General features: G+C 39.2%; 1 protein-coding gene across 1 annotated transcript; it reads right to left on the bottom strand.

Moving 5' to 3' along the window:
• Positions 1 to 12,673: 12,673 nt before the first annotated feature.
• Positions 12,674 to 17,579, bottom strand: LOC113331290 (F-box protein At3g07870-like). Its single transcript, XM_026578015.1, has 3 exons — positions 16,727 to 17,579; positions 16,468 to 16,631; positions 12,674 to 12,925 (listed from the first exon to the last, which is right to left on the bottom strand). Exons 1-3 carry the CDS (start codon positions 17,577 to 17,579, stop codon positions 12,674 to 12,676), a joined length of 1,269 nt encoding a protein of 422 aa, XP_026433800.1.
• Positions 17,580 to 18,013: the final 434 nt, after the last annotated feature.

Below are 18,013 nucleotides of genomic sequence, written 5' to 3'. Positions count from 1 at the left end.
TTATGAGGTTTTAGTAATGGAGGAAATTGTTGCTGATATTTATTACTGATAGTATTTGGAGTGGTATCCATTTGGTTTGAAGTTTGAGGTGACTTAGCAGGTGGAATATCAAGTAAAGGTGAGTTTTCTGTAGGAAGAGGTGTTTGGTTGTATGAAAAGTTTGTTTTCGGTGCTTATTAAATAGATATGCTATAATTTCTTTCAGGAGCATAAGAATAACCTTCTTGGTTACTAGGATAAGAATTATATGGTCTAGAAGTTTTTTTATAGCTTTGAACACGGTTTTGTCGTGGTTGTGCCTGGCTAGAAGTATTGATACACGCCTCTCAATCTTAATAGCTTGTTGAATGGCTTCAACCATTGTATATACGGATTGAGTCATTCCTTGATGTATAAGCCTATTTAAACCCTCTATAAAACGTGATAACAGATGTTCTTCAGACTGATTCAACTGGTTACGTGCCACTAAACTATAAAATTAAACTACATACTCTTGAACAAGTCTAGCTCCTTGTCTACAATTTTGAAGTTTGATAAACAGTTGTTATTTATAATCTCTAGGTAAAAACTTATCTCTTAATAAGTCTCTCATTCTTTTCCAAGTACGTATAGGAGGTTTTAAATACTTACTTCGATCTTCACAGAGTTTCTCCCACCAAGCTGCTGCTCTACCTTTTAGTTTATACGCAATCCCAGTTTCAATTTAGAAGAATCGGGTACTTCTATGAAGTTGAAAAACAACTCTACTTCATAAAATAATCCAACAAATCTTATATTTGTGAACCACCATGAAAGTTGGGTATATCATCTTTCAATTTATATTCTAGTAAAGTTCCATAAGGATTCATACTAGATTTTAATCTTATGTCATCTACCCACCGTTTTTCTTGATTGTCTTTAATCTTGTCCTTGTCCTCATCATTGTCTATATCTACAGTTGCAGGTTTTTTTATAAGGACTGTTAAGATAGATCTCAAATTTCTTTCTGAATGTAATAAGTTGTGAAATTTCTTCAAGAATAGAAGTATTCTGAACAAAAGAACTTTGCTTAACTTTTTTTGTTTTTTCGTCTTGTAGTTGTTCTGTTTTTTTTTTCTTCCTTATCATCGACTAACCCAGGAATCTATTTGTCATCCATGCCTACATGTTTAGCAATCATGATCATGTAACTTGCATGTGATTCTAACTTCTTCTCTAAATCATAAATATTTCCAAGCTTCTTTTCAAAATTTTCTGTGAGAGATTTGATGCTTGTTGCATTAGTTTCAAGTTTGGTTTCAATATTTGTAATAGAAGTTGTAAGTGGTTTCAAGAGTACTTCAATATCACCTTTTGTAAGCGATTTCTCTCCCATTGAATTTTTCTGAAGAAAAGAGAACTAAAAGCTGATGAAAATTTTAGGGTTCTGAGTTTTGCGGAAGCGATACCAAGGATCTATCCTATATGAGAATCTATGATTGTGGATATGATGCCAACTAATGTAGAGCTTGTTAATAAGAATGAAATACAGAGATTGCAGGTGATGCGAAGAGACGAAAAAGATAGGAATACAATGAAATCAAAAGCTAAAGAATAAGAGGATTGAAAGAGTTGATAAAGATTATAGTGTTGATTGAAAAATAATAATCAGATTGTATATCTAAACAAGAAGGAATCGCCTTTAAATAGGTTCACAAGAACCGACTAAAAGAAAAGAAAAAAAAAATCTATATAAACTAAGAAAGAAAAGGCTTGAATAACAAGTTGTAGATGGGGAAAAACGGTTCGATGGTTTTTTAGGAAAGTGAAGAGACGAGCGTGCAGACGAGACTCCTCAACCGAGAAAACTGCTTAACATCACACAAAATGCACTGTAAAGGGAGTGCTTAGATTCGAGAGATCAATTTGTAGGACTCCGGCCTAAACCAAGTCAATGGCCGTTCCAGAGTCAATTCAGTCGCCAAGAGGGAGATGGGTTGGTCTGTAGGAGGGAAGCTGAGAATTGTGTGGGATCAGTGATGATCAAGGATTGTGGATGTGTTGAAGGTTTCTGCCAATTGATGAACTGTGGAGTTCGAGTAAGTTCTGGGTGACTGGTGAAATTTCTGAGAGTGATTGCTCGAAAAATTGTTATTGTTCAATCGCGGATCCAGAGACTTATTTATATTGTCAGAATAGCGAACACATTGATCCCAGTAAGTGTGACGGTTTCATGAGTGGAAGAGTGGGAAAGTGGGAGATCGTGGTAAAACCAATTCCGTGTCGTGCGGAGACTTGGTTGATCGTCCACCCACTACTTTGCTAACTCCTTCAACCGTTTGCACGACTTACTCACATTTCTCATCGTGGATGAATCCACGTGCCGTAGGCCGCCAGACCAAAACCCTTATTGATATCCCCTCATGTGACGTGATTGGTGTCTCACGAATCGTGGAGTCTGCATGACAGACGCGTATTTTATTAGTCAATTGTTGACTGTTTAGACATTGAGTCTAGGTTTTTTTGAATTGAGCATGAGTGACGAATGCTCAGGGATTCATTGATTTGATGAATTATTGAATATTGATAGTTGGATCAATATTTGAGCAACTGGTCAAGTATTGCTCAATTCAGAGAATTATTGATAAATTACTGAATATTGATAGTTGGATCAATATTTGAGCAATTGATCAAGTATTGCTCAATTCGACGAATTACTAATAAATTACTGAATATTGATAGTTGGATCAATATTCGAGCAACTGAGCAAGTATTGCTAAATTCGACGAATTACTGATAAATTACTGAATATTGATAGTTGGATCAATATTCGAGCAACTGAGCAAGTATTTCTCAATTCGACGAATTATTTATTGGTGTCGTGACCCAATAAAATATTAATTAAAATATTGGTAGACTACCGAATATTATATAATTAATCCAGATGTTGATTGCTGGATCAACATAAATTTATTAGTGTTTGAAGTTTCTCAGAATGATGAATTCGTGAAGCGTTTGTTCGAAACCCTAATTTTTGATCAATCGTTCGTCAATTGATGAATTGCTGAAAATAGGTCATGAGTGAGAGAGGGACCGTCCACATGGAATGATGGACGACCATGTGGTGCCCAATTGCTCGAGTGAGCGTACACTAGGGTCCTGAGTTGACCGGTTGGTGAAAGAATGATGATTAAATGCCGGTTTCATCATTTATTGAAATAGTGCTCGTCTGAGCATTAGGTATTAAAACCTAATTTATGGAGAAGTGAGGGACCGGCCAAGAAGGCATAAAACCGACCCTTGAGGGTGTGGGACCGGCTGATGGTCTATTGAGCAAATCCCAAGTTGTTTGGAAAGAGTTTGGACCCAATATGAGCGATTGTGCAAATTAGGTCGAAATTATGAAAACGTGCAGGACCGGCTCGTTGCAAGCCTTGGAGCCGCCCTTGGTCGGTCAAGGGACCATGCTCGTGTCACCATAATGCCCTTGTCTCAGTCCTGAAAGCTTCGGTATTTTCTGATGTGCGTTTGAGCAATATCTTGAATTTTTAGAAGAATTCGATCTTTGACTGAAATTCTCGACTTTGCTCGAATGAGCAAGTAGAACCTTGCTCATTTGATCAAAATTTAGAAAATATTAAAATAATGATATTTTAATATTTGGCGTGAGTAGCCTAGTCGGTCATGTGACCATTTGACTTTTTGGCCTTTTCATGGTTTGAGCAATATTTGAGAAAATATGAAGAAACCATGATTTTTGCCGAAACAGGGAAGTTTCATGAGATGGGAGAAATAACAATTTATGAAATATTAGGGATTGCAAGGTGTGGGGCCGTCCACGGCTAGTCCATGGCCAGCCGGCTAAGTTGCCCGATCCCGCGACACCTTTCCCTATTTTATATTATTATTCCTCATGAAACCATGAAAATATGGAGAAACCATGAGTTTTGCTCAAACAAGGAAAGTTGCTAGAATGAAGGAGTTTTCATGAGTTCATGAAAATAACAAAAATAAGGAAAAATAATAGAAGAGGCATGGGACTGGGCACGTCTAGGGCATGGCCGGCCAGCCGGTGGGCCCGACCCACGGGCGCCTCTTTATTATTTTAATGTTATTATTTTCTCTCTCATGTTTCGTGTAGAAGTCCTCATTTGTCCATATTTTCGGATGCTCGTTCGTGCATTTGGGTGTTTGTTCGTGCATTATTGTTGAGTAAACTTGCACCATTTTATGGGGCTTACTCAGTAATAGTCCAGATGCCCGATTGTTGAGTATTTATTACTAATTTATAAAATTCAGTGGAGAATGATTCATGAAACTGAGTAATAAAAGTGAGTAGTTATTTATTATTAATCCATAGGATCAGCTGTGTTCGACCATGAATTCAGAATAATAAAACGAGTATTACCATTCCATGGGATCGTGGATTCGACCATAGAATCAGAGTAATGAAAGTAGTTATTACCATTCCATGAGATCAGCCGTGGATTCGATCATGAAATCGGAGTAATGAGATTATCCATTACCATTCCATGAGATCAGCCGTGGATTCGATCATGAAATCGGAGTAATGAGATAAAAATAGATTATCTTCTAGGAATTCAGTGGCGAATGTCACGGTAGAGTTAATCTATTGCAGAATGGATATTAGCCAGTTAAAGCGTCATATACGTTCTGAATGGTGCATAGTCAGGAAACAGCGAGTGTTGCCGAAGTCCTGAAGGCGTTATTGCTCTCAATGTTACAGAGAACCTCCTGGATCTATACACGGTCTCTCTACATAGTCAGGGAACAATGAGTGTCACCGACGTCCTGAAGGCGTTATTGTTGTCAATCTTACGGAGAACCGCCCAATCGTTCTTCTATGTAGAGGTGGGTCTCTCTATGTAGTCAGGGAACAACAAGTGTCACCGACATCCTTAAGGCGTTAAGTCCTCAATCATACGAAGAACCGCCCAATTATGTTATTCTACATAGAGGTCATGATGAAACGCGAGGTATCGAACGCTCAGCTAGTGGAGGCTTTTCGAGAAACATATTCATCATGGCTCGTAAAATATGAATCGTCACATGCCTGAAAGCGGTGTCAGAAACATGTAGTATCATGATTTTACGGTTTTGACCCTTCTTGAAAATCCACCATCAACATTAAGTCCCCTGCTTAGTGAGGGATAGCCATGTTCCGTAGTAAGCATTAGATGGTAACTTTCACTCGACGAGATCATAAGTTGAACTCGGTCGTACAAGGTATTTACATAATCCCCGATTTGCTCCAATGGTGTCATGTACGAGCAAATGTTCAGGTGAGGATCCTGATAGTATGATAGAGTGTCCTCCCGTGGTCACAGAGAGATGAGGCACTGCTGATTTGGATGATCGGGCATCCAGTTTTGGTCGGTTTAATGTTTGCGGGCCCGAGCCCAAAAAGAAATCCTTGTTTTAGGAACAGACGTTCGTTCATTAGTTAAGAAACAAACAAAATATAGTGATAAATTTTTTTATCTATGCGCTTTCACGAAAGCCAAAATTTTATTTTTAAAATATGTGAGATTTCACAAAAGGGAATAAACTCTCGTTTCAAAGGTGGATGCTCGTACGAGAGAAACATTTTTTTTAATAGACTTGCGTCTGTTAGCAATAACATTTTTTTATATGAGCTTTCATGAAATTTTTAATTTTTGATATGTGAGTCTTCATAAAGTTTTTGAAGATATGCTTCTCGTTTTAAAGACGAATGCTCGCGAGAGGGAGCAAAAATATATATACATATATTTTCAAAATTACGTGAGTTTCACGTTAAAATATATATTTTCTGTAAAATCAATGTTTTGATTTTGAACTACTGTTAATTATTCACGGTGAAATAATGTTTGTATGTGAGTTTTCACAATTGTAGAATGGACGTATGTCCAATTTTTTGAAAAACCAGTGAATGTTCACATAGTGAAAATTTATCTAAAATCAAATTTTGATTTTCAACAATTGCTAGAAGTAAACAATTTTTGATGAAATATGGTTTGTATGGATTTGCTGACCTGGTAGTGTATGCACAAAAACCAATGAGTGTTCACTCGATAGGAGTCGCTCACATGGTGAAAATTATGTGAATTGTTCACATGATGGAAGTTTCGTGAATTATTCACAGTTTTATGAAAATCACGTTATGGTTTTGAATAATGAATTTTGTTCGTCTTTGCAGGTTTGAAGGAACGAGCAAGTTTTCGAAATTCTGACGTTATAATCACTACAACTAGTGAAATTATAAATAGGTAAGAGTTGGATGGTTACCATTTTTGTTGCGTGTTTGTTATTGGTATATCCATGACTCCATGTCTTTCGGCTCATATAATGGTGACTTCCAGTTACAACCACCCTTCTAGTTGTTCCAGGGAACGCTCCAGAAATATCAAGTCAAAGATGAAGACTTCTGCAGATGTTCATGCCGAGGTGAATGAACCCTTCAGAGACGCTAGAAAGTTGAGACATTGTATGTCTCTTGATCATCTGGGATTCGTCCGTGCATCGACTCCAGCAAATGAGTATCAGCTGAAGATGAAGTACGGCATTGCATTGATGGTGTAGATCCTAACGTGGATGAATGAAGAATTTTTTCATAATTCGTCATCAGAAAATTCAGAACTCAGCCCTTTAGAAAAAACGCCATAAAATCTTCAACCGATATCGTATTTTCGCGATCTACCCATGTATCCTCATGCCCAGAAAATTTCCAAGCTTTAGAAAAGAAGCTTTTTGAGTTTTGAGCACGTTTAGGAGGTGAAATCAGCGAAACAGTAAACTTTCAGGAGACCTTCAGAACTCTTTCAGCTGTCATGTAGTCCAAAGTTTTGGCCACATATTTTTGCTCATTTCTCCAATTGATTTGAATTTTGGATATGTTGTAGAGGATCCATACGAAAATAACGGTATATGACCCATCCTTAGATTCTTCACCAATTTTTTCTAGCTTGCTTCTTTGTGCGGGACAGTGTAAAATCATCTCAGACGAGCTTGTTGTAAAACACTCCCGTTGTGTCTTTAGACCATTCGCTTATGTATTGAACAGTTGGTGAAGGATTTTAATGTCATCTATTCATTTGATATCAGGACCCCTTGATTGATACATGAGAATGGTGCTTGCAGTGCCATCTTGTTTCCGTCAGTCGTAGAAACATCACTTCTGAAACCCTGGTCATGGGACCATAACTGAGGTTGCTCTCAAGAGGGGGTGATGTAATGACCATGGTTGCATGTCCTTGTGATAGAATTCATTTTACGATGAATGATTAGCACTGGAGATCCCGGCGCCACGAGTATTGGACTTGTGAAATCGATCGTCATGATCAGCGGACCATCAGTCCCCACTATTTTGTTAAATCTCTCCCTTTCGTTTTCCCTTCTTCTGGCAAGACCTAGATAGAGGACCGGGTAGAAAAATTGATGTAAAGACCTAGGTGATCGAAGTTGGAGATACCTTGATGAAGGACTCAGTAGAAATACCTGGTGGACACTGACCGACTGTGGAGGTCATGAATCCCGTCTGAGAATTGCTGCTTGCATGTTGTATGCTCTGAAGCTGTAGGAACCTCATACGACGTCGGAATTCGATGCTTGGCCACAACTTTTGAAGCTAAGAGACTGATTTATCACATGAGTAAAGAATCACTCAATTTGGAGATGCAGAGGTCAGCCAACGAAGCGTGCACATTTGTGCTCCCCCCGTTCCGATTTACTTGATATTGTATATTCACGGATATTAAGAAATATCAGAGAGAGTAAAATCTTCCCAATAATACCCATATTAATTCTTACTTAAAGAGTTAAATAACTTAGTTTTGTGTTTCTAGAATATGGGAAAGTTATCAATCCCATGGTAATGTACTTGGGATGTACAATATTGAGTATATATCCTCCATATGGGGTATATTTAAAAATTAGAGTAATTATTTTTGTGTTGATTACTATGAGAATTAATTCTCTGGTGTGATTCCAAAGCAGGGGTAGATTAGTGAAAATTGGGGGAAAAAACAAAAACTATAATCTAATTTGGAACACAAAAGAAATCCTAAAACATCAAGTAAAATGGAACGGAGGGAGTAATTTGTAATCCCGTACAAAATTTTCAGATTTCATAGACCTGACGGTAAAGGCCATATCTTTCAGCTCGTATGTCCGATTGATGCGCCCTTTTGGTATGTTGTAGAAGAGACATATACAAACATCAGGAAGAATTTTCCCATTCCTCATCCATTGGTACGTTTTTCTAAACCCATGGCCTGAAGTGTGTTGTATCTCATTTTGCAGAGGTGATGAGAACATCTTGTAGAAGTCTTTGGATTGTTCCCACCAGTCGTGCAAGCTTTGGGAATACTTTCATGTGAACATATTTTAATGTCTACACATCTTGATACGAATCGTTAATTATTGGATAAGTCCGCTTCATCGAGTGATGCTTCATAGAATGCTCAGTTGATAAAGCCCTGTCATGAGGATGTTGCTCCTGAGACCGTTGTTGATGTTGAGATCACAATTGAATTTTCTCTAGACATTCTTGTTGATGATGAGACCATGCACAGAGTTCCTCCAAATATCCTTGTTGATGCCGGTTCGAGGTTGCTCCAGAGAACGAAAAGGCTAGAACCATGATTTTATGTGATCAGTGAAGAGAAGAAGTTCCCCAGTCGTGCATGGGCTTGTGATGTAGAGAAGTCCCGTTGATGAAGTTTCACGGAATCACCTCAGATTACCCAGTGTATGTTGAATGAGTTAGTGCCATTCATGTATGAATGATGTTGCATATTCAGAAGTCTTATCATGGGATAGTGAAGACTTATCGATTGTAGTTCAGTTGCGCTTCGATCGTGCTGGTGTTGAATCATTGCGTCATCGTCGAGATATTTGTGTTGAAGCTAGATGCGCCATTATCGAAGGTGTACTTTTCGATTGGGAGTACAATTTTTTAGACTTCTTAGATGCTTGAGCGTTGAAGCGTCATATCCCTTAAGCATCGAATGTCTTAGCTTTGATCGTCTCGGCCCTGAGTATCTTCAGTTGATTCAACATCCTTTTCGTTGCGGTAGTGGGATTCAACACTTGTGCAGTCATCAGAGCTTTCTGATTTTGTGGCACACATGGACACTCCTGCAAGGCTATGGAAAAACACCCAAAGTGTTCATGCTTGGACATTATCTCAGTAATGAACGTCTCAGTTCTCTATTCGGAGAAATGTTAGATTCAACCACTTGGTAAAATACTAATGCGGTAAAGCTATCATTTGTCTTGCCATAGCGGAGTTGCTATAAGAATTGAGTCCCCATGCTAGGATAGCATGTGAGGAAGTAAATGACATAAACATGGAAGGAATGAGACTTTCCCGAGTGTGAAACCTCTTGATGAATGTCTATGCATCTTTTGCAGGTTCTTGTTTCAACCTCGTCAAAGTTCGAACTTCCTCCAAGTGCTCTGATGATGGAACGTCCGCCAAATCTTCTGGATCATAACTTTCTTCGTTGGAGAGATGTGCAACCAAAGGCGCACTGTCAGTACCCATCTTTTCAGCGTGGATCCACGCTCGTCTGAAGAACATGTCATATCTTGGATCTTTATGATTAAGTGAAACTTGGTTTCTGTCCAGGTTGAACTTATGTTCACTTTAAGAGTGATGTAGCCATAAGCATTTCCAAGCGTTCCTTCAACGTATCTGATTGAGATGAGATCACGAGTAGCTTCTTGTCGAGTGATGCCTGCGGCTCTGAGGGTTTTCAGTGGAATGACGTTGATGGCGATGTCAGCATAGATCAACATTCTTCTGAATTCATTTCCTCTGAGATGGACTGTGGTAAGCAGTCCCCAGTCCTGCATCTCCTTGTCTGTGGATGAAGATTCAGGGAGCATTTCCGGGATGGAAGAACGTCTGACACAATGTAATTCGATGTCGTGGACATGTCTTTCATTTGTACCTTAGACAGATAGAGCAATTTCACAAATATGCTCGATCAACGATTAGACTGCTTCTTTGACGGGTTGTTCAAAGAGTGTAAAGGTTTGGGAGAGGATTCTTGCGTACTCCTTCAGTCCCCAGTTGAATCTATTATTCATCAACCTTCTCTTTGAAGATGTGCTTCAAAATGTTGCAGTTACTTGTTGGATGATCGATGGACTTATGAAGGCGACAGTACCTGGGATTCTCCATTTCTCCTTCAGTTGGCTCTCTCCTGATGAACGATAATTTGATTGCACCATCTTGAACTCAGAATTCCAGTAACTCGATCACTCCTTCATGAGAAGAGAAAATTTTGAGTCTGTTTGATCATTTCCCATGATGTTGGATCGAGGTTTGCGCATTTTAGGATTGGTTATCTTTTCTTTGCACCTTCAGAGGAGCCTGGGATGTTGGAGAAGCGCTCTGATGCTGTGTATCGGCTTTCCTTTCATTCCTTTCAGCAACAACGTTTGTTGAAGGCCGGGGATTTTACTGATCGTTGACTAAACATCGACTGCTTCGAGGTTCCTCGACCTTGCAGAGTTTCCCTTTCTAGTAAAGCAGGTGCAATAGTCGCTGATCGTTTGGCTGCTTCATGAAGCTCTGAGAAAGTCTGGAACCAGAGATTTTCCAGCAGTTTCTGTAGACCGGCATCGTTTCGTTGATGCACAAGTCAACCAATTGTTGTTCAGTGACATTCGGGTCATGACAATCCAAAGCTTGGATTATGAACCTCTTCAGATAATCGTTCGGATGTTCATTATTCTTCTGAGCCATCATTCCTAAGTCAGAAAGAGTAATCTTCTCAGAGACGAAGAAGTACTTCCTGTAGAAGGAGTTAACCATTTCTCCCCAGTTAGCGATGCTCTCCCAAGTGTAATGTTGTTGTACCAGATGTATGCTCGGCCTATCAAAGACTTCGAGAATTCTTTCAGACGGACAACATGTTTGTGTTCATGCTCTCCTAGTGCCCCCAGGAATCGAGAGACGTGTTCTTAAGCATTCCCTGTTCCGTATACAGTGTGAACGTAGGAGAAGTGTAGTCTTTTGGGAGAGGGATTCTCTGCGTAGCATCATGGTATGGAGGTTGATGACGGTGGACAGATGGTGCATTGCCTTTCTCTCGATCCTCCATAAAATGTTCCAGATCTTCACGAGTTATGAAACCAGCATACTCTTTTGTTGATAACTTTTCCGCAGCTTTGTGGACTTCATCATCGTCAACTACTGGAACAAATTCAGGGTCAGCAGTTGGAGATGCTTCTTTTTCTTTTCCATTCTCCTGGGTTTTCTCCATTTTTTCAGTAAGAGTTTTGAGGTAATTGCATAATTCCTTCCGAGTAGCAGCCATATTAGTTTGATTTTTGGCGATAACTTCCTGGACTTTCATGAGATCAGCTATGGTGGGTGGATTTTCTCTAATTTCCCCAGGATGCCGACCGAAGGGAGGATGATTTTCAACATTGGTTTGGGGAGGAGGAGTATTAACAGCACCGGTGTCAGAAGCAAGAGTGATTTCTAGAGTACCACCATTGTTGCTAGTGCTAGCGTTGTTTGTGTTAGGATTTGTAATTGAACCTGACCTAAGATCAACCATTTTGTGAAAGTTGAGATTGCAACCGAGAGACTAGTCTCCCACAATGGTCGCCAATCTGTAGATGGGGAAAAACGGTTCGCTGGTTTTTTAGGAAAGTGAAGAGACAAGCTTGCGGACGAGACTCCTCAACCGAGCAAACTGCTTAACCTCACACAGAATGCACTGCAAAGGGAGTGCTTAGATTCAGGAGATCAATATGTAGGACTCCGGCCTAAACCAAGTCAACGGCCGTTCCAGAGTCAATTCGGTCGCAAAGAGGGAGATGGGTTGGTCTGTAGGAGGAAAGATGAGAATTGTGTGGGATCAGTGATGATCAAGGATTGTCGATGTGTTGAAGGTTTATGCCAATTGATGAACTGTGGAGTTCGAGTAAGTTCTGGGTGATTGATGAAATTTCTGAGAGTGATTTCTCGAAAAATTGTTGTTGTTCAATCATGGATCCAAAGACTTATTTATATTGTCAGAATATCAAACACATTTAGTTTCAGGGAATAGTGAGTGTCACCGACGTCCTGAAGGCGTTATTGCTCTCAATCTTACGGAGAACCGCCCAATCGTTCTTCTATGTAGAGGTGGGTCTCTCTATGCAGTCAGGGAACAACAAGTGTCACCGACGTCCTGAAGGCGTTAAGTCATGAATCATACGGAGAACCGCACAATTATGTTATTCTACATAGAGGTCATAATGAAACACGAGGTATCGAACGCTCATCTAATGGAGGCTTTTCAAAAAACATATTCATCATGGCTCGTAAAATATGAATCGTCACATGCCTGAAATCCGTATCAGAAACATGCAGTATCATGATTTTACGGTTTTGACCCTTGTAGAAAATCCACCATCAACACAAGTAAACTAGACAAAGTTGAGAATGGAATCAACTTGTCAAAATTACTTCAGTCGAATGGGATCAACTTGTCAAAGTTGCTTCAGTTGTAAAGGTATCAACTTGTCATAGTTGATACTGTCTTGAAACAAAGGATGTACTATATCAGGATAAGGGTTTGAGAGGAATGTGATGGTCATGGGCTCTGATGGGTGGTAGTGCGTTAGGATATTGAAATAAGGAAGAATAGGACTGGACAATAGGTTCTAGGCACTCAGGAATTTAACTTGTTGAGTCCTCAGCAGTTATGGCTTATAGATGACCCATTATTCCATGTCTGTCTTTATTAAAATACCTTTTTCCAGCACTTCCTGACATTAGAGAAATTTTGGCAGCTTCAGTGTTACCCAATAAGGTAACTTCCTCTCCATCTTTAGTGAAGGTTATAGTCATCTTCTTGAAATCAAATTTCACAAGACTAATATTCTTCATCCAATCAACACCCAACACCATATCACACCCTCTTAAAGCCAACAACCTCATATCAAAATTAAAATTATGGCCCTGCATGCTCCAACTGAAGTTAGGACATTTGGCATCGCTGAGTACTTATTACCATCAGCCAAAACAACTTGAAAATCTGAAGTTGGTTCAATAAAGGCACCACTACTCTGCCACTATCCACCAGTATAGTAATGGACCTTCCATTCCTAGTCTTTCCTTGAACTTTTATGGTGTTGTGAGAAATGTTACTTGACATGGCATGTTATGATATCTCTGCGTCTTCCTCCAACTCTTGAATCAAGGGAGAGCTGCGTGATGACTCCTCTTCAGATGTACATTATTCTTCATCATCTCCCACTAGCATGAACAGTTGTTGTTTAGTGCACCTATGCCCCTGAGTATACATATCATCACAATTATAGCATAAGCCTTTTTCACACCTTGACCTCATTTCAGCATATGTGAGCTTCCTGATTAGGGGTAGCTTTGGACTGCTCCTGCTCTTTGGGGAAGGGGAGCTTGTCTTTGTTGAAGTGACATATCCTCTACTGTTACTGCTACTGGGAATAGACAATGGAGGCAATTTGGGAATATATCTGACTGTCCTAGTTGTCTTATCCAGTATGGCTTCTTGCATTCTGGACAAGCACATAGCCTTCTTAAGGCTTGTAGGGGGAGAACATTTGAACCGTCAATCTTAGTTCTTCTTTTAGTCCACCGACAAAGCTGGAGGTGGAATATTCTTCTGTCAAGTGCTTATTCTTAGCAAGCATAAGGGCTTTCAATTCTTCGAAAAACTCTTGATACTCTATCATTGTACCATCTTGACCAACTTATTGAATTCTCCAACTATATCATCATGACCTAATTCTTGGAATCGAAAGTTCATATCATAAGAAAATTCTTCCCATAAAATTATATCCTTCCCTTCCTGATAGTCTTGAAACCAAATATCAACCTTACCTTCTAAGTACAGGGAAGCTAACATGACTTTCTGTTCCCCATCCATCATATGTAATTAGTTCTGGAAGAACTTTCTACACTTCCTAATCCAAGATCTAGGGTTTATACCATCGAATTTAGGAAATTCAACTTCGGGTTTCTGTGGATTAGAAAATTGAGGTGAGATTGGAGGATTACCTCCCATATTACTTCCGTCTGCAGAACTTTCATGGGATAGATGTCCTTGTGGTGTTTGCAGCAGACCCTCGCCGGTCTTCAGCTTGTTTATGATTTTTTCCCCCATCGCTTCAACCTCGGTGTGTATGGGTTTGCTGATACTGTCTTGAGACTCATCATACTTCATAAGAATCTCTTCATAACTCTTCATCAGTGTGTTGAACTTCTTGTGTAAATCACCAAAATCTTTTTGGTAAACCTTTTTTTTCACGGGACACTCTGATCGAGTGCTCTAATACCAATTGTAACGATCTACTTACAAATTAGTTCAGAAACAACTCTTGGGAAGAAGGATTCGAATAACAGGGAAAGAGGAGAAGCTAGGTTATAATTTCATTGATGAACTCAAGAGAATACAATGATTGGGTATTATAAGACCAATCCACAACTCAAGATCGGACGATTCCCAGCACATCTACTACCGAAACAGAAAGCTGAGAAAATAACCTTAAGATAACAGAAAGCTAAGAAAATAACCCTAAGATAACCTTAAAGGAAGGCCTTACAAAAACATAATAAATAAAGGCCTAAGCCCATTAATTATCCGAGATTGAAAAGTTCAGAAATAAGAATGCTTCGTGTAGCCCTGAAATGCATGATTTATAAAGGGGATACCAGTTCTACTAAGTGCTGATACCGCTTCATAGAGGACAAAAAGATCCCACCGATCCTGGCCGTTGGATCGATGAAATGATATCAACACTTAGTATGACTGGTATCCCCCTTTATAAATCGTGCTGAAATGACTATTAACTATTACATGCCAAATCCCATTTCTTTCAACTCCAAAGCTACGAACTTATTATCTCAGTTCTCAAAATGTAAAAATGCATAAAAAAACACTAGTTCAGGGGTTCAGGGTTTGCAGTTCTGAAATTGTGCAAAACATCATTCCACATCTCGTTTGTATATAGCTTCAAGGCCTCATTTGGGCAGTGTCTCCGTGTAACCACCATAAAATTCAAATAGACCCCTGCTATACAGAGTTTAGACTGCAAAAAGGACCAAATAATATGCCTAAATCCTAACGCACAAGAGCAGGAGGAGGCAAGTGAGCCCCACATTCCACCAGCGGGATCTTGGCATACAACTAGCGGTGCTAACATGGACCGCAAGTTGTACGCCTGTAATATACATCAGAAGAGCATCACTGCATCAGCAATCACAGAATGCTGCAGAAGAACTCGTCTTCTTTCTCCAGTGAAAAGTGTTCGTCTTTCTTAATGGCAGAATAATGCAACAAATGCATTAGTATATCCATCACAAATCACAGCTCTAGAAAGCTGCTTAGGATATACTCGACTAGCTCAGAAACTATTAAGATCCCATTGTTAAGTCTTTCCAGTTAAATGTTCCTCTTTCTCTTTATATCATTGCAAGTAAAAAGAGCATTGTTTGTTCAAAAGATTTGCAAAAATATGAACACTGGAATATGGAAGTAACTGAAAAACTACAAGAATAGTGATTTAGATCCACAAATTACTTTTAACTGTTGGTTCCTCTATTTGATTAGTTCAAGAATTGCAGCAAATGAGGCCAACCCATACCATTAAACCCAAGTACCAACCTGAGGTTTAAAAAAAACAAATCAATGCAATCGAAAGGCTATACAAGTCCATGGTGGTAACTAAAAGATAATAAGATTGTAACAAACTGATGCAACACAATCCTACCAGATTTCTACAGTTCTGCATCTACTATAAATTGGATAAAAAGTACAGAACGTATGAAACCATTAGACAAACAATAAGATATAACTTAATGAATCTCAGAAAATTAAAATGAAAGCCAGATAGGTGTTAACATCATTAGATTCACATTTTTCTCCAAATGAATTTAATCAGGCAGAGGTTGGATAAAACATATGTAATCCCAAAATGACGGAGCATTTTAACGACAGAGTTAGAATTTCAGTTGCTCAGAGTTTGTAAACATGAGTTCTGTAACATTAAAAAGTAAATTCAACATACCATAATCAATATTAGTCATCTCATCAGTTCCTTCTGCTTCTGCTACTCGCTGCTATACTCATAAAAGTGATCACCCAAATCTGAATCTCTTGTCATCGCTTTAGGCTTCTCTCCTAGAGCTTTCAAAGAAACCAAGCTGTTCATGTGAGGTATTGCTGCAATCAAGGGATAGTCATGATAAACTGGCTCAAAGAGAGAATTTGTGATAAGATCAATTTGTTTTTTAAACTACTTAGTCTGGGGATCATAACAAATGAGAGTCTCATAGTGCGACCGCAACAGAAGTTTTCCGCCCAATGTAAAGGAAATTGGCCAGTACATATCCATAAACTCATCTGAATGACATGATAAGCTAAACATATTTTCCCACTCACAAGTCTCCTTCTTAAATGACCATATGTCAAGCTGATCACCACCATGGCCTTCAGCAACACACAACTGCCCTTACAATACCTGCAGTGTGAAAAAGTTCACAACACCAGGACGGAAACAAGTTGGTGATGGGAGCAAACTGAACTCCTCTTCTGCCAATTCAAATGCTACAATATTCCATTCTTCATCTAACCAATGAAGCGCACCATCTGCAAGGATACCACGCCATGGGCTACAAATCTCCTCTACATGATTATACGAGAATCTCATACGATTTAAGTAGGGCAACGATAGTAACGCTGCAACGAGTAAGAAATATCTCCTTTGTTTCTCCACCCACTTCCACTACCAAGAGTATAAACCTGAACTTGACCCTTTGATAGCTCTGATCTCCTTGACACAAAATAGTGGATCCTGACAACTTTAAATTCATCAGTTTTAGTGTTGTACCCAAACCCGCTCACAAGATGACCATCCAAATAAGTAGTTTTCTTATACTCAACATTGTTCTTGTTTTTAGCCATCAATGTGAATCTTGGAAGAGTAATCTTCTCTCCGAGGGTAGGATTACATATGTATATAGGATCATCAATGTGGTGTGTATAAGGTATAGAGATACAAACCAAACCATTACAAGACCCTACAATGGCACCTGTGCCAGAATGCTTCTTAATAAGAGGATGATTGATAATTTTGAATTCCACACTTGGTTTCCTATCCTCAAAATATTCCCCACTCTCAATTTGCCTTCTTCCTTCTTCAGTTAACCAAAGATCTTCATATCTCTGGAGTTCCATAATTTCTTCAGGGGATTTTCTATTCTCAAAATAATATCCATTATAAATTCGAGTTTTCTCCTCTAAAGTCAGTAACAGAAAACTAACCTTACTATCTCGATCATTAAGCTGTTGTTGTTGTTGCCCTAATAAAGCTCGACGGAGATGAGTATTGCCGAAGGTAGGGTTTTGAATAGTTTCGCGCCAATTTTTACAAACTAACTTGCAATTTAATACTGAAGGAATTGGTAATCGAGAAAGTATGTCTAATTTGATTTCATTTGCAAGATATTTCATGATCGAATTGGACTCACCAGTCGCTGCTGCTACATCTGGATCTGGTTTTCTTTTTCGTCCCCTTCTTTTTCCTCCTCCATTGTTAAGCATTTCCAAATTCGACATACCACTGACCTTCATTTCTCTCCCAAATAGGTAATGAAAAATGATGATTGAATTAGGTGAAGGTTTAGCACATTAGTAATCCGAGGAAAAATACTCAACCGAATGAAGCAAAAGAATCAGAAGAGCGTCGAAGATTACTGTGGGAAAATGGCGGTGGGAGTAGGTGAATTTAGAGGGAAAGACTATAGGGTTTTATTTTAATCTTATGCTTCTCACGAGCAATCTAGCTTTGGTACTTCTGTGTTCTGAGATTGTGCCGCGTGTATGGCGGTTAAGTTGTATTCACAATCTCGATGGTGCCGGCCCTTGCCGGGACTCGGGAGTCTTATTTGCATAATCACCGGGAAAAGTAAGCGGAAATGATAAACCAACGGAGTGGTAGATCTCCCGGAATCCACCAAGTCTCATGTAATAATGGGACCTGCCACCACAAAAATGCTCCGTGTTAA

Source organism: Papaver somniferum, unplaced genomic scaffold (genome assembly GCF_003573695.1).
Source record: "Papaver somniferum cultivar HN1 unplaced genomic scaffold, ASM357369v1 unplaced-scaffold_125, whole genome shotgun sequence".
NCBI classification, from domain to species: Eukaryota; Viridiplantae; Streptophyta; class Magnoliopsida; order Ranunculales; family Papaveraceae; genus Papaver; species Papaver somniferum.
Note: the sequence above shows the minus strand (reverse complement) of the source record. Positions and strands in the feature narration are given on the sequence as shown.

Excerpts from the sequence above, each read along its gene's own strand:
- LOC113331290 (XM_026578015.1), bottom strand. The coding sequence starts at position 17,579 with ATGAAGGTCAGTGGTATGTCGAATTTGGAAATGCTTAACAATGGAGGA. Across the intron at positions 16,632-16,726 it reads TTATACTCTTGGTAGTGGAA|AGGAGATTTGTAGCCCATGG; the intron begins GTGGGTGGAGAA and ends ATAATCATGTAG. Across the intron at positions 12,926-16,467 it reads TGAACTTTTTCACACTGCAG|GGCCATAATTTTAATTTTGA; the intron begins GTATTGTAAGGG and ends TGGAGCATGCAG.